This window comes from Artemia franciscana, chromosome 18 (genome assembly GCF_032884065.1).
Source record: "Artemia franciscana chromosome 18, ASM3288406v1, whole genome shotgun sequence".
Taxonomy (NCBI): Eukaryota; Metazoa; Arthropoda; class Branchiopoda; order Anostraca; family Artemiidae; genus Artemia; species Artemia franciscana.
Window position 1 is genome coordinate 8,503,785 of NC_088880.1, and position 22,752 is coordinate 8,526,536.

Sequence of the window (22,752 nt, forward strand, 5' to 3'; positions counted from 1 at the left end):
GACACTAATTAGGACAGCATCAGTAAAATATTTTTGGATAAGGGTATTGTGCTGGAGGAGGCAGGTGAAAGTGACACTCCAATATCAAATGGGTTTTAGAGGTTACTGAGAAAAGCTGTAAGGTTTCCATCTTCTATTTATTTAGAGTTTTACCATTAGCCCTTGTTGGACTAGAATCATTAAACTGAACATTAGAGGTGTTTGCCATAAGAAATGAGCTTTATGTAGGCTATAAATGAAATATACCTATATTATCTTAGAAGCAGCTTTGGGGAACAAATATAAATTTCAAGGATTTTTTTTAGCCTTGTAGACCCTAAAATTCCTTTTCAGGGAGAATAAAAAGTAAACTAGGATAAACAGGAAATGTAACAAGAAATATGCTTGTTTAACAACAGAAAGGAAACAAAAGTGTCTTGTCCTTCCTTCTGTCATTTTAAAACAACATTTAGAGTCTTCGTATAGAGCCATTATGAGGGCTACCAACTTCTCGTGGATCCCATTTAAGCTTAATAGTTTCCACAAAGTTTCGCGATGCAATGATTCAAAGCCCTTTTTAAAGTCTATTACATAAAAAAACTAGTTTTTTTAACTGAAAGTAAGGAGCGACATTACAACTTAAAAACGAACAAAAAGTACTCCGTATATGAAATGGGTTGTCCCCTCTGCAATCCCTTTCTCTTTACGCTAAAGTTTTTAATTGTTTTAAAAATCAGAATTGCGGCAGAGTCAAACTTTAGCGTAAAGAGCAAGGGATTGCGGAGGGGACAACCCATTTCTTATACGGAGTAATTTTTGTTCGTTTTAAGTTTTAATGTCGCTCCTTACTTTCAGTTAAGAAAACTAGTTTTTTTGTGTAATTCCTGAACGTTTTTGAATTAATGGATGTTTGATTTTGGCTCTCCACACATAAATTATTAAAATGAAATTTGCATATTAATTCCTTTTTTGGCTAAATGGCTGTCTCTTAGTTTTGATCAGACGATTTTCAGAAATAAGGAGTGTGGAAAGCCTAGTTGCCCTGCAATTTTTTGGTTATATAAAAAGGCAACTATAAATTTTAATTTTTAACGAATGTTTTTATTAGTAAAAAATATACATAACTTAACAATTAGCTTGCATAACAAAATTTTATATTCTGAAATTTTTATCATGTATATGAGGGAGTTTGTGCCCTCGTTAATACCTCGTTCTTTGCACTAAATCGTAAGTTTTGTCCACATTTTTTAAGAATGACCCCTGAATCCGAAAGGCCGTATAAATAGTTGAAATTACTAAAAATACTATGGCATAAAGAGCAAGGTAATTATATCCTCCTGATTACCTCGCTCTTTATACTAAAGTATTTTTAGAACCCCTCATATGCGTAATAATCTCTGTTCGTTTTAAGTTACAATGCTACTCCTTACTTTCAATTGAAAAAACGTTTCCGTGTTTATTTTTTCATTGTTTTTTATAGTATCTTAGAAAATCCTGCATCCTTTTCATGGAATTTCTGTTCCCCCATGACATAATCCTCCAAGGAAAGATGCTCCCACATAGCTCCCTCCCCTCAACCCACCCCAAAAACAAAAAAAAAATCCCCTGAAAAAGCTGTGCTCTTCCCAGTAAACATTGTAATATGTAAACACTGGCCGAAGTTTGTAACTTGCAGCCCCTCCCCCAGGGACTGCTGGGGAGTAAGTCATCCCCAAAGACATAGTTATTGGAGAAATGAGCGTGGGAGGGGGCCTAGGTGTCCTCCAGTTTTTTGGTCACTTAAAAAGGGCACTAGAACTTTTCATTTCCGGTAGAATGAGCCATATTGCGACATTCTAGGACCACTTGGTCGATACAATGACCCCTGGGAAAAAAAAACAAATAAACACGCACCCGTGATTTGTCTTCTGGCAAAAAAATACGAATTTCCACATTTTTGTAGATACGAGCTTAGAACTTCTAAAATAGGGTTTTCTGATATGCTGAATCTGATGGTGTGATTTTCGTTAAGATTATATGACTTTTAGGGGTTGTTTCCCCCTATTTTTTTTAAATAAGGCGAATTTTCTCAGGCTCTTAACTTTTGATGGGTAAGCCTAAATTTGATGAACCTTATATATTAAAAATCAGCATTAAATTGCAATTCTTTTGATGTAGCTATTGATATCAAAACCCCGTTTTTTAGAGTTTTGGTTGCTATTGAGCGGGGTACCCCCTTACTACAGTTTGTTACTACGAACTATTTGATAAATGCCATGGACAATTTGATTTACTACTCTCGGCCATCATATATTAATACCCATAGGATGAAGATCAAATCGGTACTTGAGTGTCCTGGGCGACAATCATGCTGCTCTTCTCTCAAGTGATTCTTGAGTGGACTATTTATTCTGTGGAGGATTATTAGTGCAAGAGGTTTACCAGATATGAATGAGAAACTAATGCCTCTCAAATTCTCATGTAATGTCTTATCGTTTTTTGAAAAGTCTTCTAAGTATACTACGTTTCCAATCTGTTGGTACTTTTTTTTTCTCAAAATTCTTCTAAACAAGGACGGTCATGTAGATACGAATGAACTGATGGATATCTGTATCAACTTCGCTGTAATACGGTCTTCTCCTGGCCCCTTGCCGTTATTAATTTCTTTGCGGCTATTAGTAATTCGTCAAGAGTCGGCGGTTCTGTATTAAAGTCAAGCTTGAGCAAAGCTATAGAGGAAACGTCTAAAAGCTCATCAGGATTTCGTCTATTCAAAATCTTTTCAAAATGGCTGGGCCATGTTTCATCAATAGCCGATCACTCGGTGATGAGGAAGCCATCAGAATTTCTTACAGGTCCATCTTGAATCATTTTCTTGCTTATTATTTTATTCGTTAGTTTATAAAGGGGTCCTATAGTCTCCTCTTCTCGCTGCATCTTCAGCTTGCATTACTTTTTGTTCAATGAAGTTTCTCTTATGTGTCCGTGCACTTTTCTTGATTTCTTTTTCAATCCTCCTGTAATAACTTTGCTTGTGTATTTGTAAACTTGGTACATGGGAATTCAGGAGTTTGCTTTTTTTTCTTTTTTTTCACGGCGATCGGGTCTCACGTCTTTTGAGAGCACCATTCATCATTTACTTTTGGACGGCCACATCTTGATAGTATAATATCATATTTTCCAAAATTATCTCACAGTCTGCATTTTTGGGAAAATTATGGGTTTCAAATTTATTGGATAATTTTATACTGAACAACGTATGAATTTCTTTGTCTTTTAGCTTTGCTGATGCTAAAAGTTTGTCTGCAGTTAGTGGGCATCCTTCTGTATGCTTTTTAATTTCCAGAGAATAGTGACTTTTATTAAACTTTTATCAGATTCTATATCTGCCTCCTTATAAGCTCTTAAATCCTGCAGACTTGAGCGCCATTTCAAATAAATGAGACATTGATCAATTTTTTTTCTTATTCGACCATCAGGTGAAGTTCAGGAGCATTTATGTTTGTCTGTATGAGGAAAAAGACTTTCTACTATCCCCAGATAATGTAAAATGGTAAAAACCATCAGCAATTTCTCTTTCTCATTTCGTTTTTCAATACCATGTTCTCCAAAAACCTACGGACAGAAAGGGTAGTCATTTCCAATTTGGGCGTTAAGATCTTAAAAACCCATACTACATCATATCCTGGTAAGTCCTTAAAAAAACCTTGTAGTTCATTGTAGAAGCTCTCCTTATATTCCGAGGATGCTTTATTCGTGGGAGTATACCATGTAACTAGGGACGATTTTTCGTGGGAACAGAAGAAAGTGGCCTGAGGAATGAGAAAGAAATGATGATCCTTATCCCATTCGGTTAGAAACTCTATAGTAAAACAATGATTAAATCTTTCGCACAAACCTACTTTTAAGGGGAAATTTTAAATGGGTACACAACTATTTAACGACCAGTATACTCTTATTTGTATCTATTGTAATTGATTATTAATTTAACTTTCCCTAACCGTTGTTGTTCATTTTTTGACATTAAAATCATACTTTTCAAAATACATGTGGGTTTCAATGACACTCAAGTGACTCCTAGCCGTTCAAGAAACTTTAGGGAGGAATGGATTACGCAAAATTTATTTCATTATTTGTAAGGCTTGACACAATTTTAATTTTGTACATTGTTGTAAAATTTTAATTTTGTGTTGTAGTGGATGTTACTTAAAAACACAATTAAACTACACAAAACACATTTCATTTTCCATGTAACGAAAATAACGATCTGACCTTTAAAACGTTTTGGATTTAGCTTTCCAACTCCTTCTGGTAGGAATTTTAAAAACGCATTTTGTGGCTTCAGTTTGTTTGAATGATTATATCGCTTTATTTCTACCTTTTTTGTGTTTTAGTATGTTTACTGCACAGGAATACTATTTACCATTAAATAATTGCATATAAGGGAGAATTTTTACTCGTGCGCTTTTATTTAAAGATTTTTAAGTATTTAAACTAAGTTCATTTTCAATTACTCCATTAGTTGCATATTAATCCCTGTGTTCATAAGAATTCCTATTTACCTCCTAATATTTTGTCCCTTCGTCACTATTTACCCACCACTGCATATTTTTTTCCAGTAATCACGGAAGTCTAGCCTTATATATTACCCCAAAAATATATTTTTCTGCAATAAAAGGACAGGTATCACTCCGTGCTAATAATATTACAGACCTAGTCCAAAAGATTCTTGAGAGTGAAAGCGTTTTCGATAAAAATTCTTGGATAGTTATCTGTATTAGCTTTTTCTTATGAAGTAAAAAAATGTAAATGTTGAAGTTTTTTACAGTTTGGGAAGTCAAGATGGTTTCATCCAGTAAAAGAAAAAAATTAGAATAATTCGAGTTCATATTAATCAGGATCCTTCTTCAGATTAATTAGAAACTCTAAAATATAACACGTGTTAAATCATTGGCATGAAGCTACCTTTGATGGGAACTTTTGACTGAATATTAATTTTTTTTGTAAGGTTCCAGGAATTCTCCTGGAAACACCACTATTTAAAAATCGGGGGGTTACAGGTGTACCAGAGATACAGATATAGAAAGTAACTTAAGACCAACAGAAATTGCATAAATGATACAGCCGAACATAATTCAAACAGAAATTACATAAAACCGGAGTAGGGTGTCTTTCATAATTCCAATAAAGGCGTTTAAATACTTTTTAGAGTTAGGATAGAAGCACAACTGTTATTTTGAAAATTTTTGAAGCCCTGTGGTAAAAAATTTCTTGTGTTGTTGTTAATGTTATAAAAAGACACAATCTGAAACACAATTATCTTGAGTAAAACTCAAATGATGATATGGCCCTTAAAAGGCTCAAAAGCAGTATCCTATTCCTGTTTATATTGATTTATAGTCGTTTTCAGTTCAGCTAAACTCCTTATTTTAATTTGTTCAATTTAGGATTAATTAATACATCTATGGAAACATCTTTTATGTTTATGTTGGACCTTGTTATTTTTTTTTTTTTTTGCTCTGCGTAATTTCTGTTTGCTTTAATATTGAAACATTATAGCAATTTCTTCTAACAAGATTAGGTTTTGGTATGATTGTTTTTAAGGCTTCATAGGCATTTTTTTATTCAGATTTCCTATGGGAAAATATACTATTTGATTAATTCTTTTTATTTTTGAAGTATGAACCATTAGTATAAGCTAACACAATGATTTACTATTAAGACACTTGAAAAGGGAGGGGTGTGCATAAAATAACAAAATTACAAAAAATATTATTTTCCCACCCAGATTACTTTAACAAAGAAAGAATATTTGGTCGTTACTTTTTATCCTAGTAATCATTTAAAATACAAGAAATATTTTAAATTCTGATTATATTTTTTCTTCCGCTTTTTAGAACAGCGGCTTAAAAATTAAATATAAAAACCTAGCCAAATTCTAGAGGACAATTCTTTTGTCATTGAAAATTTGTCTCTCAAATGATGCAGTAATCTTTTGCCAATGCTACTCTTTCTACTGTTTGAAAGTAACCAAAATAAAAATAACAGCAAGAGTCTAATAGTTTTATTATAAGAAAGCCATAACTTTGGTTAATATATTCAGTTTGAGTTGATTTGCAATCTATAAGACATCTTCTTCCCTGAGGGGCTATTAAACGTGCTTAAAAACATCAATGGTAACCAGCTTCACAGAGTCGGCAAAGTCCCTTTTCTCTTGCGATCAGGAGCTTCTCTCTTCATTCTTTGAAGAGAGAAAGAGAAAAGAAGTACAATACCCAGGGCTCAGGTTTTGTTTCGCAGTTAAAAAAAAGTTTGGATGAATAGGAAGATAAGTCTGCAAACCAAGATTGGAATATTTTAAGGTAAAGTGATGGCAGTGATCAAATATGGCTATGAAGCATGGGCTCTCCAAAACTGGGTGAAGATCGACTAGATATTTTTCAGAGAAATTGCCTACGGATTGTTCTGGGTGCCCGGCTGACTGACCATATTTCAAACAGTAGGCTATACGAAAAATCTGCTTCAATCCCACTTTCTAGGGCTACAATGAAAGAAAGGTTGAGATGGCTTGGGGTTGTTCTGTGGATGAAGGATGACAGATTGCCAAAGCTTGTCCTTTTCTGCCGGCAGTCTAGGGCGAACCTGAAAGCAGATTGTCCTTGTCCAATGCTGGAGGATTTCACAAAGAAAAATTTTAAGGAGATGGGAACTTCCTGGTAGGGTGTAAGGAAGGAGGCCTTGAGAAGATTGGGATGCAAGAGGAGCTTGCGTAGCCATGTTAGCAACATGCGGCTTGGTGCTGTGGTGATTTATTATTATTAGTTGTGGTAATAGTAGTGACATTGTTTTTCTACCTGGGACCTTGTGTATTTGCTTTCATAAATGAGCAAAAATAAAGTCAAATAAACGTCCAAGCTTAAAACTACCAAAAATCATCTTCAATAAATAAATGAAACGTAAAACAAATGGAAAATAACAACAATTAACCGAGGAAAAAGATATATATGGCTGCTCAAGGCCATCTCAAGACCAGGTTATGATTTGCACTTAACTGGAAAAAAATAACAAATGACCTAGGATTGTCTGTTTATTATACATGTACGGATATTTATTCTATAAAAATTTTTACAAGTTCCATTTATTGAAGTTATAAAAGTGGAAACATTTACAATGTATTTTGTTTTAATAAAAGTACAAATGGTGATTTTTGGTAGTTATACGAAAGGAAGATTATTTTAGTTTATTTCTGATCATTTTTTTTAATGGAGCTATTTGTTATTATTTGAATAACTTGTTGTGTAGAAAAAAGTTTTTTAAATTAATCATTAGTAATAAGGGATGTTCCACAATTGAAAAAATTTGTAAATATGATGTGAAGATGTCATTTGGAAAATAGCAATGGGTATAGGCGTTGTTTAATAGTTGAAAAAATTCTGAAAAAAATAAGAAGATGTTTTTCCATACTCGGATCAGAATATTTTAGTATATTTCAGGTACTGTCAGATGATTTGCTAGATATGTCAAAATAAATTACCTGAGGATGGTTTTATGTATGCGACTAAATGACCTTATATCGTATATAAGAAATTTGTTCCTTATTATTAGACCTTATTATTATTTTTATTCTTTGCCCACACTTAATTATTAAAAGTAATTTCTGTTTGCTTTAAGATTGAAACATAATAATAATATCTTCTAACAAGATTAGGTTTTGATAGAGTTGTTTTTAAGACTTCATAGGGACGTTTTTAAATAATTTTTTTATGGGAAAATATACTATTTGATTAATAATTTTCATTTTTGAAGTATGAAGCATTAGTATAAGCTAATATAATGATTTCTATTAAGACACTTGAACAGGGAGGGATGTGCATAAAATAACAAAATTAAACAAAATATTATTTTCCCACCCAGATTACGTTAACAATTAAAGAATATTTGGACGTTACTTTTTCTCCTAGTAATAATTGAAAATAAAAGAACTATTTTACATTCTAATTGTATTTTTCTTCCTCATTTTTGAACAGAAGCTTAAAAATTAAATATAGTACCATAACCAAAGTCTAGGGGACAATTCCTTTGTCATTGAAAAATTTTCACTCAAATGATCTAGCAATCTTTTGCCAATGCTGCTCTTTCTACTGATTGAAAGTAACCAAAATTAAAATAACAGCAAGAGTCTAACAACTTTATTATAAGAAAGCTATAAATTTGGTTATTATATTCAGTTTCAGTTGATTTGCAATCCATTCTTCTTTCGTCTGGAAGATGCTCTAGCCTTAATTGTAACTTTAAGCAAGTTAGTAGGGTAGTTAAAATATATAAATAACAATGTGAGTAGAAGATTGAACCAGAACTTTGTATCAACCGTATTCTTGAGAAAAAAAATAATTCCTACAATGATTTTAAAGGGATGACCAATCAATCAAAATTAAATATAAGATAAAACTAGACAAATTGACTTATGGTTTCAAGTATCACGGCAAGTATTCTAATATTTATGTTATTCTGATAAATGGAAACATTCAAAATTGAAGGGAAATCTTTATTGCATATTAGGCTCTCTATTTTATTATTAAATGCATTTTTTTGGACTAATCTATAATCCCAGGCCAAGTAGTTTTTCTTTTTGCCAAAAATCTGATGTGTAAACATATATCTAGGCTATTATAACCAATTCATAGTCAAAATTTCTTTTCATAATTAAAAGTAACTAGAGAAATTCTCAACCAACATGTTTCAGCTTTATTTTCTTAGCCGTTCACGATAGCGGATGCTCTCTATACGAATAATATGCAAAAATTGGTATTTTTATAGGTTTTGACACCCATTCACATTCACTAAGATTTTCAACTTTACAACCTTAGCTTTTCCTGCAATATTACACAAACATTCTCTTTGCGTTTTAACTTATTGTTTGTTTGATAATTTTACGTATCCTGGGGCTAGTGGTCGTCCCCTTCGTGTGGTGTTTCTTAATGTAAAAGGTTCTAAAGGGCTACCGGTCTGTTGGTGTCTTGGTCTGTGGACGCAAGTGTTTTGGGACCCTGGGACATTTCGATGTGGTATTTTAAACCTGTAGGCAATGACGTTAGAAGCTAACGGAGATGATCATAATCCTAAAATTGAAAGTATTTTAGTGTAACAGAGAGGACCCTTAATTTTGAGCTGGAAATATTGGAGGGTGACAGAAGAATATAATAGAGACTTAGGGTGACATTATCAGTAAAACAATGGTTTATATTTGTTTTTGATGAAAGTTGGACGCTCCCTTCTCTGCTCCTTACAATATGCTTCTCTGGGCTAGTTCTGATATTTGAGATCAGCTCCAGCCTTGAGACCTTTCACGGGGGTGTTAAAGAGCTAAGATAAGCCAAACCCCAAAATTTGGTATTTTCTACGTTTTATTTGCCCATGAAGTCTTGAATGAGGAACCCTGCTAAGGCAGAACATCCAAGGTGGAAGCTAGCTCTGGAGGGACCTAAGTATCTATGAAACCACGGGCAAAAAGTAGTGAAATGGTATAGGGAACAAAATTCATTTTTCTATGTCTGAGAGTGGTACATAGAGAAGGAGTTGGATCCTAGGGCCATACCTTGAGCTTGCCCCTCAGGTGGCTGCCCTGTCTGAAGTGAAAATTCTTGTTCTTACCAAAGAAGCACTAGGCCATGAAAAACTTCTATTGATGAGATTGAATTTTTTTAAAATACGGATTGAATCTGGGATTACGAGTCTTTATCTGTCAAATCTCAGAGTTGAGAGGGGTATTAAATTATGTCAGGTGACAATGAATAATAGAGCAAAGATATTCTAGCCCAGATTCAGAAATGACGCTGATATTCTGAAGCCCTGAAGAAGAGGAAGCATGGTGAACAGGTTTGCTCTCTATCTCTCACAGAGAAGAAAAATAATCTGGAGTCCAGGTAAAATTCCACAAGACCCTATTTGGCAAAGGAGCACTATGAGAAGGTCCAGCTCAAATATAAACAGGGGGGGGGGCAGAGGAGAGAAGTCAGAAGATTGGAGGCAACTGACTCAAATCAGAGTTTTTCTCAAAACAGGTTGCAAGAGGAAAATGAAATTCGAACAGATCACAGGTGGAGATCTTCAATTGGTGACCAAGAAATTCATAGGGGAGGAAAAGCGTCAGAGCTAATCCTCTGTAAAAAAAAAACAACAGCCCCAGAGGAAATCCCGGTAAGATGACATTTCAAAGTAGAAAGAAGGAAAAGAGAAGCGTCTGATCGCAAGAGAAAAGGGACTATGCCAACACTGTGAAGCTGATTACCATTGGTGTTTGCAAGCACGTTTAATAGCACCTCGAGGAAGAAAGTGTCCTCGTCTAGAAAGCAGCTCTTTAGGGTATAATTTGAAAGGCAATGTAGAATTTAATTTTGATGTCTCTATAACAGAATTGGAGGAATGTACAGTAAAGGTTAAATGACAAGATGAAGAAGGGGAATTATGGGTCAAGGAAATAGAAAATATTTCATGATAGAGGCTTATAAACACTCCTTTGAGATAGATACACATACACCCTTCTAATGTTTTGGATGACATCCCTATGAAAACAAACTTTTCCAATGAGAATCCAAAGTTTGGGTTACTGTAGAAGCTGCTGGGGCGTCGTGAGCTGTAGGTGTCGTGACATTTCTTCGACTCTAAGGACAAATATGATTTAACCATTATGCCCGTGGAGCCTGGCCGTAGGGTTAAAAGGGAAACACAAATCTCCATGAATGGCAGGGACTTATTAGATAAAATTGGAAATTATGTCTCCCAATGGGGATGGGGAGATATACGTTTCTCAAATATCTTTTTAAAAGGTTTTTGGAGCTCACATCAGAAAAAACAAAGTAGGACCCTCCAAAAGCCGAAGTTAAATTATAACAGCATATGAGTCGTGGAGGCTAGCATTCTGGCAGATCAACATGCAACACTGATAGACCTCTTTATGGCTTCGGGGGTTACTGCCTAAAGCACTGTAATCCATAAAGATGATGGAATAACCATGTAACATTGCTGGAAAACTAATTAAGAGTGTCAAAAGTGCAAAACTTCATGTCTATAATGCGGCAAGTGCTACCACAAGAGCCTGCATTTTGTATTATAGCAACGAAAAGGTGGAAACTGTTAAAGACTCAATCAAGATATGTGGTAATTGTAATGGCCATAAATCTTATTGGTCTTTAATTTGTTGTTTTGGGGGCAGAATATATACAAAATTATGAAAAAAAGCAAAATTAGGGAATGTAATAGAACACGTAGAATTTTGTAAAAATAAAGAGCTTAATGCACGCCATGCAGGGATGCAGTAATAAGAAATTTGAGAAAAATTTGGCTCTTCTTGGGATTTTGCAGTTCAGTATGGTTTTAGGCTGGGTGAGTCTTACTTTCTGCCAACTAGGCTGTAAATATATTCTCTTAGTAACAAGAAAAAATGAATTGTGGCATCCCATCACAATTTTACAACAAGGTACAGAATGGTTCTTGAGCAATATTTTGTCATTCTCAGATTATAACCCGTTTAGATTTAAAGTTGAGATTTCTCAACGGCAAAAAAGGGATATGAGGGATATAAGAAACACATATTTGCTGACTTATAATCAAGTATTTACAAACTCGAAATTTGCCATCAAATTATGAAAAGACTAAGAAAAATCTGGATAGGGTGAGAAAAAGACTTATAGAACAAATGTGTAAAGCTTTCAAACAAGAATCCCCCTAGAACCCATGGGAGATAGCGATCAGTTAAATAAGTGGTTCACTTTACTAAGTAAAAACCGAATTTAGTACAAAGATCACTAAAAATAACAACCAGAACAAACATTCCCAAAGATTAGGATGTATACTCGGAATAACTAAAAAAATATATATATAAAGACAAAACAAATAACATTAGAAAACTTCTATTAGAGTATCTGAGACATGAAACTTGTACTAAGTTACTAAAGGCTATAAAAAAGATCACTGGACACACTTCCGAGTATGAAGAGTTCCCAGCTGTTGTGCTACTCAAATTGACGTTGCTGTACCTCCCTACTCCCAAGACCCTTTTCTACTGTTACCTGAAATACTACTACTGTTACTACCAGTTCAACGTACCACCCAGCAGCAAGGGGCAAGCAAAGCTATTAGGGCTCCTCCTTCATCCTAAATTTTTTGAAGCCTCGCAGTTATAAGTTTTACTCATTTCCGTTAAAAATTTCCTTGTGACGTCTTTCCCTCCCATTCGGGGAAAACTTTTTTTTATGAGTGGTCCGCTGGTTGAAAAGAAAATTCCATAGGAATATGCCATCCTTCATCAAGGTAACGTGACCTAGACATTTAAGCGTCTCACTTACTGAAAAAAATAAGTGTTCTTCTGTTGATTATAAGGAGCAACAGTAAAGCTTTAAACGAAAAGAAATTAATAGATATTTGATCGGGTCTGCCCCCTTCTCAACATAAAGGTATTTCTTCTAAAGTTTGACTCTTTTTTCCAATTGATTTAGAATAACTCACGAAACACAAAGACCGTTTAATTAAAACAAGTAAATATGTTTAAAAACTCTAAAAAAGATTGGCGATGCTCTTCTAGCGAGAAGAATCAAAATCTTGGACAGAAAATATCAATGTTCTTCCCTCAGACTTATAATGTTCATGCTTGCGAATATTATAATACTATTGGGAGGCAATTCATAGTAGATAACCTTGCTAGGAATAAATTTTTATCTCCAAAAAAGTTCACCAAAAAAACATAATCAAGAGAAATGATCTAATCATGAGAATTCAATTGAGATTCTATATCGTTTATAAGACAATCATTTCTTAGAAGAGTGTCAATCTTTAGGTTCAGGCTTTTTAGATGCTGTAGAGATACTGTCAAGAGTTTAACATAGAGTATATAAAGATTTAAGCAGAAGAAACTTGTAGATTTAAAAGGGGAAAGAATGCATTGACCAAAACATATCTCTCAGATTTATATTTAAGAAAAAGTCTGGTTTATCAAACCCCTTAAGTCCACAGTGTTATAGGTTTTCAGAAAGGGTTTATTTCAGCCAATAAAAGATCTATAATGAAAGTCCTATCCTTTATGGTTAACGAGATAAAAGCATTGGACTGGCTAGTATTGTATATGAACACAATATTTTTGTCATTAAGGTACGGAATGAGGTTTGTATCTGGTATTGTATTGAATCAAGAGATAAGTAGGGCCACATCCTAACCCAATGTATATAAATAATTTTGGTGAACTTTGTCCTTAGGAGTACAGCAAAGTTAATGGGAGGAAACGGAATCAATTGGAAAGTAAAATTCATTTGACTTGGACAATGCTGATGATCTTTGTATTCTAGATGAAAAGTAAAGCAAAATAAATTTGCAGATTTTACCCGTTCAGGATGCAAGAGTAGGTTTGAATATTAATGTTATGGAGACAGTTGGGAAACTTATGCCCTTTTATCAGAGAAATGCTCTATTTGTAAATTTAACTTCTTTTATCTTTAATTGTAGTGTTTAATCCCATGAGCTAACTATTACTTCGATACATCTAAAGAAAATCCATTAATTATTTAAGTCTGGAAATACAGAAAAGCAATGACTCATACAGGCTAAATATAGAGTCCTAATCTCACAAAAGATACTGGGTATCTTCAATATGGTTCGTATATTTCCATTCATAGCCAGAGGGTCAGAGCGGCGCACTTAATTTTGTGTGAAAATTCACTCGCGAGAAAAGAAAGTTTTTTTAACTTGAATTTTGACTTTCTTTTGCCTAGGCTTAACCTACTGAGAGGATGACATAAAACTGGGTCGTTATAGGACGAGAATTACGTGCTAAGCAAGATGTCTCTTCGTGAGGGAAAAAACACAGTATTGTTGGAGCTTAATGCTTGCTGCTGGCTTGGCGCCTAGGGCCAATCAGGATGAAACTTTTGTAAAACAAGAGGAGTAGACTTGTCAGAACCCTGATTGTTGTTGGATATCAAAAAAGCTGGGACACGTAGAAATCCGTGATGTGTTAGTATTACGCCTGACCCTTGAGGTACCAAAACATGGTATTAAATATCTCAATTGTGGTGGAAATGGAGTAAAGACTCTAAGGGACCTCCCCCCTTGCTTAGAGAGACTAAGTTGAGATGACTAAGGAGTAAGTGAAGATTTAGAGACTAGGTTGGGTTACGAGAATACAAAATGAAGTATCCCTTACATAGTTAGTATCATAGGCTGTCCAATAGCGCTGCCTAAGTAAATATTGATGTTGGCACAATGCATTATTTATTTATATTTTTAGACTAGGGCCCATTGTATTGAAGGAGTTGTCGTAAAAACTTCAGAAAACGATCATTTAATTGAAAATTGTAATGTCTAGTCCCCTTTTTAATAGTAAAAAGTGATTGGAGGTTAACCCACCCCATCTCACCCATCATTTCCCCAAATACATCCGATAAAATTTTGATCTTTTTAGAACTATTGATCTTTCAGTGACAGAACTTCGTTCTGTCACTTTTTTTAACAAGGGAACAAGTTTATTCTGAAAAAAATTGTTTGCAAAAAAAGTTTGAATTGTTTGCAATACTTCATCAGAGATTTGCGCTAATAAAGTAGAACTGGTGTGAAATTGGGATATCTTATTAGTGAATTGAATGAATGGAGTAAAGCTGAACTTAACTTGAACCAACTATTTAGCTGTATTCGGCTATTCTTGGCATGCGGTTCCCAAAGCAGAAGTTTGCGTGAATAGAGCGGTGGAGCTTTTCAGACCGTGAACTTATTATTGAAGCAAAGAAATAGCCTGTATTACTTCTTTAAGAGACTTGGATATAATGATAGAATGAGAACAGCTAACAATGATTCTGAAAATATACCAGATCTAGCAGAAGCTATGTAAGAAATATTCGCAAAAAATTGTCATCTATTAGCCAGAGAAAGAACCCCAGTGTGTTGATGGAGCTGTCACATGAATAAGAATTAAAGTAAACCGGATATCAAGAACGTTCGATAATTTCACCGAAAATATTTAACAGGTTCCTATATTTTACCAGCTAATGTTAATTTTAGGTAGACAACAACTCCCTTGCCCTATTCGGTTGGTTGTGAAATATACTCCCAAGTCCCTTGAATGGCCCATTGTCCGTATGTACTTCATCTGGCCAACAAGTGGAGATCTAAGCAATGAAACTTTTGAGCCGAAAAAAAATCAAGACGAGCGTAAGGTAATGTTCAAGTCAAGGACTCGTTCACTAGACACTTGCATAAAATCAAAGACGCTTCCTGAAATTGTGCGTTCTATTCCAGAATTGTCAGTCCTAAGTCCCGGTTATTAAGACTCTACTTTCCGTCAAAATAAGCTTTGCGAACAAATAGGAAAGATCCTCGAGAGATTGGTATTGAAAGTTTGTGCAAGGTGAACTCCATTTCTTACCATACTGTTGCTTCGAATCATATCTTGTAGTCTACATACCCACCGACCGCCCTAATGTCAGTATTTGTACTCAGTGTGCAAGTAATAACCATTAAAGTACTAAGTAGAAGCCGTGCTTGAAGAAAAACAAATTATTGTGTTTCAAGTTTCAGGTCAATCATACTATTCAGCCTCTTACCCGGAACATCACAAATCAACTTCAGGTCCCATAGAATGCAGTGAGAGCTGACAGAATTATCTCTCTTATGTAGTTGTATTTTTAATGGTGGTGATTTTAAAAATTACTAGCCTTTGATAATTTAAGTAAATCATACTGAGTAATTTGTCTAAACTAGCACTTCTTGACAGGTTTAAGCTTTCAGCATTTGCACCCTTTTGTAGGGTAACAGCACATCTATCCTAGGGTAGAAATAATAAGATTGCCAAGAAACTAGGGAAAGATTTTTTGTTTAACTCAAGACAGACAAAAGCTTGATTATTTCACCAACAGTTAATAATTCGGCAACGTTGTGAGGTCATTACCATCTCTCTTCCTTTTGCATTTGCAAAGGCTTATTAACATTATAAAGGCTCATCGATTATTACAAAGTTATTTTATCATTGCTTTGTCATGAATATAATTAATTCAATATAAGTACCCGCTAGTTTTCTAACATGTGTGTGTAACAGAAAATAATTTTTGTGATATTTCCGAAAATTACCATGAAACCAGTCTGTCCCAAATGCCAAAAAATTTTTTTTTTATTTTCAACGAGTTAGGGGCAGCTAGAAGGGATAATGTATTTATAATTTGAAATAGTACTGAAGTTCAGCCTTCTGATTTGCTTACATATCTTGGTCTACTAAGTGGTAAGAATCTTCAGAAAATTATACTACTATTGTTGGATAATATGGAGAGCAAAATCCGTCGTTCTTATCTTCTAATAAAAAGTTCCTAATTCCATTTGAAAAAAAGCCCTTTCTTACAAAGTCTTAGGATGGTGTAGCCCTACCTAATACATTTTATCCAATGCCGCGTTAACAAATATTTAAAGAACCTTATAATCAAGCAGTTCGTTGTAACGAACTGTAGTAAGGAGTGACCTGGCTCAATAGTAACCGAAGAATTGTATTTTAATGCTGATTTAAAATATATAAGTTTCATCAAGTTTAGTCTTACCCATCAAATTTGCCTCATTTTAAAAAATATGGGGAAATACCCCCTAAAAGTAATACAATCTTAACAATTGTGAAGAAAGAAAGGAAAACAGATTAAAATATTTTTTGAGTTTATTTGTTTTTTTGTTTTTTTTTCCCAGGGGTTATCGTATCACCTCAATGGTCCTAGAGTGTCGCGAGAAGGCTCATTCTAACAGAAATTAAAAGTTCTTGTGTCCTTCTTATATGACCAAAAAATTGGAGGGCATCTAGGCCCCCTCCAACGCTCAATTTTTCTTTAAAGTCAAAGGATCAAAATTCCGAGATAGCCATTTTATTCACCATAGTAAAAAACCTAACCACAATGTCGTTGCGGACGACTTACTCTCTTACAGTCCCCGTGGAAGGGTCTGCAAGTTACAAGCTTTGACCTCTGTTTACATATACAAATGGCTATTGGGAAGTGCAAAGACGTTTTTAGGGGGATTTTTTGGTTCAGGTGGAAGAGAAGTTGAAGCGTGGTTACGTAAAAGGATCTTTCCATGGAGGAATTTGTCATGGGGGAAGAAAATTTCAATGAAGGAGGCGCAGGACCTTCTAGCACAATTTAAAAAAAATTGAAAAAATAAATATGAAAAGTCTTTTCAACTGAAAGTAAGGAGCAGCATTAAAACTTAAAACGAACAGAAATTATTAAGCATATGAGGGGTTCATCTCCTTCTAAATATCTCGCTCTTTACGCTAAAGCGTTTTTAGTAGTTTTAACTATTTATTCTACAGCCTTTGTGATTCAGGGGACAATCTTAAAGAATTGGGACAAAATTTAACCTTTAGTGTAAAGAGCGAGGTATTAACGAGGGGGCAGACCCCCTCATGTACGTAATAAAAATAAACAAATATATAAGTTCGTTACGTAAGTTAATTTTTAAGTTACGTATATTTTCTACTTATAAAAACGTTTGAAAAAGATTAAAAGTTCTAGTTGCCTTTTTAAGTAGCAAAAAGATTGGAGGGCAACTAGGCCTCCTCCTCCACCCCTTTTTATTTCAAAATGAACCGATCAAAACTAAGAGAAAGCCATTTAGCAAAAAAAAAAAAATTAATATGCAGATTTCGTTTTAATTATTCATGTGCGGAGAGCCAAAATCAAAACATACGGTAATTCAAAAACCTTCAGAAAATAAATTTAAAAAAAACAATTTTTTTTATAACTGAAAGTAAGGAGCGACATTAAAACTTAAAACGAACAGAAATTACTCCGTATATGAAAATGGCTTTTCCCTCCTCAACGCCCCGTTCTTTACGCTGAAGTTTTTTTACTGTTTTAAAAGGTAATGTTGAGAGAAAGAGTCAAACTTTAGCTTAAAGAGTGTAAAGAGCGGGGTGTTGAAGAGGGAATAGCCCCTTTATATACGGAGTATTCTCTGTTCGTTTTAAGTTTTAATGTCGCTCCTTACTTTCAGTTACAAGAAAACTTATTTTTTTTTTATTTAATCTTAAAATTAAGCGTGTATTTTCATGATATGCTAAGTTTCTGCTGCTAGTTATCAAACGGTTCGTGGTAACGAACTCTAGTAAGGAGCGACCCGGCTCAATAGTAACCAAAACTCTAAAAAATTGAATTTTGATATCAATAGCTACATCAAAAGAATCGCATTTTAATGCTGAGTTTAAATATATAAGTTTCATCAAGTTAGCCTGAGAAAATTTGCCTTATTTAGGAAAATAGGGGGAAACACCCCCTAAAAGTCGTAGGATCTTAACGAAAATGAAACCATCAGATTCAGCGTATCAGAGAACCATACTGTAGAAGTTTCAAGCTCCTATCTAAAAAAAATGTGGAATTTTGTATTTTTGGCCAGAAGACAAATCCCGGGTGCGTGTTTATTTGTTGTTGTTTTTTTCCAGGGGTCATCGTATCGACCAAGTGGTCCTAGAATGATGCAAGAGGGCTCATTCTAACGGAAATGAAAAGTTCTTGTGCTCTTTTTAAGTGACCAAAAAAAATGGAGGGCATCTAGGCCCCCTCCCACGCTCATATTTCCCAAAAGTCAACGGATCAAAATTTCGAGATAGCCATTTTGTCTAGCATAGTCGAAAACCATAATAACTATGTCTTTGGGGTTGATTTACTCTCCCACAATCCCTGGGGGAGGGGCTGCAAGTTCCAAACTTTGACCAGTTTTTACATATAGTAATGGTTATTATGAAGTGTACAGACGTTTTCAGGGGGATTTTATTGTGTTTGGGGGTGGGGCTGAGGAGAGGGGGCTATGTTAGAGGATCTTGCCTTGGAGAAATCTGTCATGGGGGAAGAAAAATTCAATGACAAGGGAGCAGGATTCTCTTGCATTACTATAATAAGCATTGAAAAATAAACATGAAAACGTTTTTTTCAAATGAAAGGAAGAAGTAGCATTGAACCTTAAAACGAACAGAGATTATTACGCATATGAGGGATTCTAAAAACACTTTAGCATAAAGAGCGAGGTATTTAGGAGGAGATAAATACCTTTCTCTTATGCTAAAGTATTTTTAGTAATTTCAACTATTTATTATACGGCCTTTCTGATTCAGGGGTCATTCTTAAGGAATTGGGACAAAACTTACGATTTAGTGTAAAGAGCGAAGTTCTAACGAGGGTACATACCCCCTCGTATACATAATAGAAATATAAGGTTATGAAAGCTTGTTACGTAAGTTAATTCTTAAGTTACGTATATTTTTTACTAATAAAAACGTTCGTTAAAAATTAAAAGTTCTAGTTTCCTTTTTAAGTAATCGAAAAATTGGAGGACAACTAGGCCTCCTTCTCCACCCCTTACTTCTCAAAATCGTCTAATCAAAACTAAGAGACAGCCATTTAGCCAAAAAAAGAATTAATATACAAATTTCATTTTAATAATTTGTGTGGAGAGCCAAAACCAAACATTCATAAATTCAAAAACGTTCAGAAATTAAATAAAAAAACTAATTTTTTTAGTTGAAAGTAAGGAGCGACATTAAAACTTAAAACGAACAGAAATTTCTCCTTATATGAAATGAGTTATCCCCTCTGCAATCCCTCGCTCTTTACGCTAAAGTTTGTCTCTTTGCAACAATTCAACTTTTTAAAACAATTAAAAGCTTTAGCGTAAAGAGCGAGGGATTGCGGAGGGTACAAGTCATTTAATATACGGAGTAATTTCTGTTCGTTTTAAGGTTTAATGTCGCTCCTTACTTTCAGCTAAAAAAAATAGTTTTTTTATTTAATATCAGGAGGATCCACATATTAAACCTTTAATACACCAACAAACCGTGGATAATTTAATGGCCAAGCATCCTGATAAAAGTACTTTTGAAGCTAGGTTAAAAACTTTTGGTAATTGGAATTACAGTAAAAAGATGGATCCTCGCAAACTTGCCGAAGTTGGATTTTTCTATCTGGGAGGGTCAGATAAAGTGACATGTTTTCATTGTTATTTAAAGCTGCACAACTTGAAGGTAACAGATGACCCTTGGGCTGAACATGCAAGGTGGTTTGGTGACTGTGTGTTTTTAACTCAATCAAATGGAGATGTATTTAAAAAGCATGTCAAAGATTCATTTGAAAGGAAAGCAGAGACCGAAAAATCTGAAAGTGAAAAAAGGCTAGAGAAAAAACTAAACACAGAAATACCAAATAAGCTGAAAATATTGAATGTGGACAAGTTTGAGGAAGTAACTGAAGAACGAGTTAAGTGTAAAATATGTCTGGACAAGCGAATCAAAGTCGTATGATTAACATGTGGCCATCTTGCTTCTTGTTCCAACTGTGCTTCAGTTTTAGCAAACTGCCTGCTCTGTGGCCAGGCTATTGGCTGCATGGGGAAAGCGTTTCTTCCCTAAATCAAAATTTGGGTATAACTGGTTAAATTACAAATATGGTACTATTAGATGCTTGAATTGGATTTAGTTTCCAATGTGGCTTGTGGTTGTGGCTTGTGGCTTGACTCTTTTTGGGTATGTATTGGGTAGCTACAGCAAATCCTTCAGAGGTTGGTATCTCCTTCTGCGTGGTTTAAAGGTAGGAGGTTTCATAAGGAGCTGACTCATCCCTTTCGGGGGATCACCACCTTTGATTAGTTTAAGCATGAGGTCCATGACAGCTCCTTATTATTATTTTTATTTAAAGTCTATTTAAGCAGTTATTGTGTCCACTTTTAGGGGTAACTATCCATACAGCTAGTAGTTATTCAGTTTTCAAATCAAAACAACCTCCTCAGATTGGACTTCCTTCCCGTAGACAATCAAATGCGTGCCCCCAGGACTATTCTTACGGGTAAATTTATTAAGGCCCAGTGTAATCAGCATAGTCTCTTATCCAAGATGGATCATTAGAGTAGATGTATTAAATTTTTCTTCCTGGTGAAAGTGAATTAACAGCGAATTGTGTGCCTCCTTTAAAGTGCTTCTGAAAGCATCTTCCCCCCTATTTTGACTGGACTTGTTTTTTAGTCTGACACCCCTTGGAATGATAAAAATATTTTTTGTTAATCTATGAGTTTAGTCCAGGTTAGACAAAAAGTTAATAATATTTAATAAAATTAAATTTTTTCTTCCAGGTGAAAGTGAATTAACAGAGAATCGTCTGCCTCCTTTAAATCACTTCTGAAAGCACGTTCTCGCCTATTTTGGCAGTGACTTATTTTTTCATCTGACAACCCTTGGAATGGTAAAAATAATTTTGGTAATCTTTGATTGTAGACAAAAAATCTAATAATATTTAATAAATTATATTTTTTCTTCTAGGTGAAAGTGAATTAACATTGAATAGTCTGCCTCCTTTAAAGCGCTTCTGAAGGCATCTTCCCACCAATTTTGACGGTGACTTGTTTTTTCGTCTGATATCCCTTGGAATGATAAAAATAATTTTTAGTAATCTATGAGTGTAGTCCAGGCTAGACAAAAAAGTTAATAATCTATAAATTTAAAAATAAATTGTTAGTTTGTGTGTGTGTGTTGACTGACGTCATGTTTGTTTGTCGACTGACGTCATTGTAAGGATTGAGAATTATGCCATCGTGAAGTTGTTTGTCTACTGACGTCATGTTTGTCGACTGACGAAATTACAGACCGGAACACCGGGACACAAATGCCGACCGGGACACAGGGACAAGGGGAATATAAATGACGACCGGGAGACTCAAAGAGAAATTACAGACTAGGACACCGGGACACAAATAACAACCGTGACACAGGGAATATAAATGACGACCGGGACACAGGGACACAACCACTACAGGGACGCTGGGGGGCACAGGGGGATATATAAATGACAACCGGGACACAGGGAATGTTCGAATAGCAATCACCATCAACAAAACTCAAGGGCAATCATTAGAATAATGAGGTATAGATCTGAATACGGATTGTTTCTCCCATGGACAACCGAGACACAATTGACGACCAGGACACAGTGAATATAAATGACGACCGGGACACTCAAAGAGAAATTACAGACCGGGACACCGAGAAACAAATGACGACCAGGACACAGGAAATATAAATGACGACCGGTACACAGGGACACAACTACAACCGGGACGCCGGGGGGTACAGGGGGGATATATAAATGAAGACAGGGACACAGGGAATGTTCGGTTAGCAATCACCATCAACAAAGGTCAGGGGCAATCACAAGAAAAATGGGGCATAGATCTTAATACGGATTGTTTTTCCCATGGACAAATGATGACCGGGACACCGGTACACTCAAAGAGAAATTACAGACTGAGACACTGGGACACAAATGACGACCAGGACACAGGGGATATAAATGACGACCGGTACACAGGGACACAACTACAACGGGGACGCCGGAGGACACAGGGGGATATATAAATGACGACGGGGACACAGGGAATGTTTGATCAGCAATCATTATCAACAAAGCTCAAAGGCAATCATTAGAGTAATGAGATATAGATCTGAATTCGACAATAGAATAAAACCTGACAATCTATTTACATGCATAGACAATGGGAGAGCAAAGAATGTTGTATATTCGCAAGTTTTACGTAGTGAAAAACATATATATATATATATATATATATATATATATATATATATATATATATATATATATATATATATATATATATATATATATATATATATATATATATATATATATATATATATATATATATATATATATATATATATATATATATATATTCACAGGTGGGACACAGGGACACAACTACAATGGTGCGTAACTAATATGGCGC

At 34.8% G+C, this 22,752-nt stretch overlaps 1 protein-coding gene and 1 pseudogene across 1 annotated transcript in view; both read left to right on the forward strand.

Moving 5' to 3' along the window:
* The first annotated feature begins 19,810 nt into the window (after window positions 1-19,810).
* On the forward strand, window positions 19,811-20,368 carry LOC136038369 (E3 ubiquitin-protein ligase XIAP-like; annotated as a pseudogene).
* Window positions 20,369-20,416: 48 nt separating this feature from the next.
* LOC136038370 (DNA-directed RNA polymerase II subunit RPB1-like) overlaps window positions 20,417-22,752 on the forward strand; it is a 49,252-nt gene continuing 46,916 nt past the window's right edge. Inside the window, exon 1 of the mRNA XM_065721439.1 lies at window positions 20,417-20,482. Within this exon, the coding sequence (XP_065577511.1) occupies window positions 20,417-20,482 (66 nt within the window). The remainder of the gene's footprint in view (window positions 20,483-22,752) is intronic.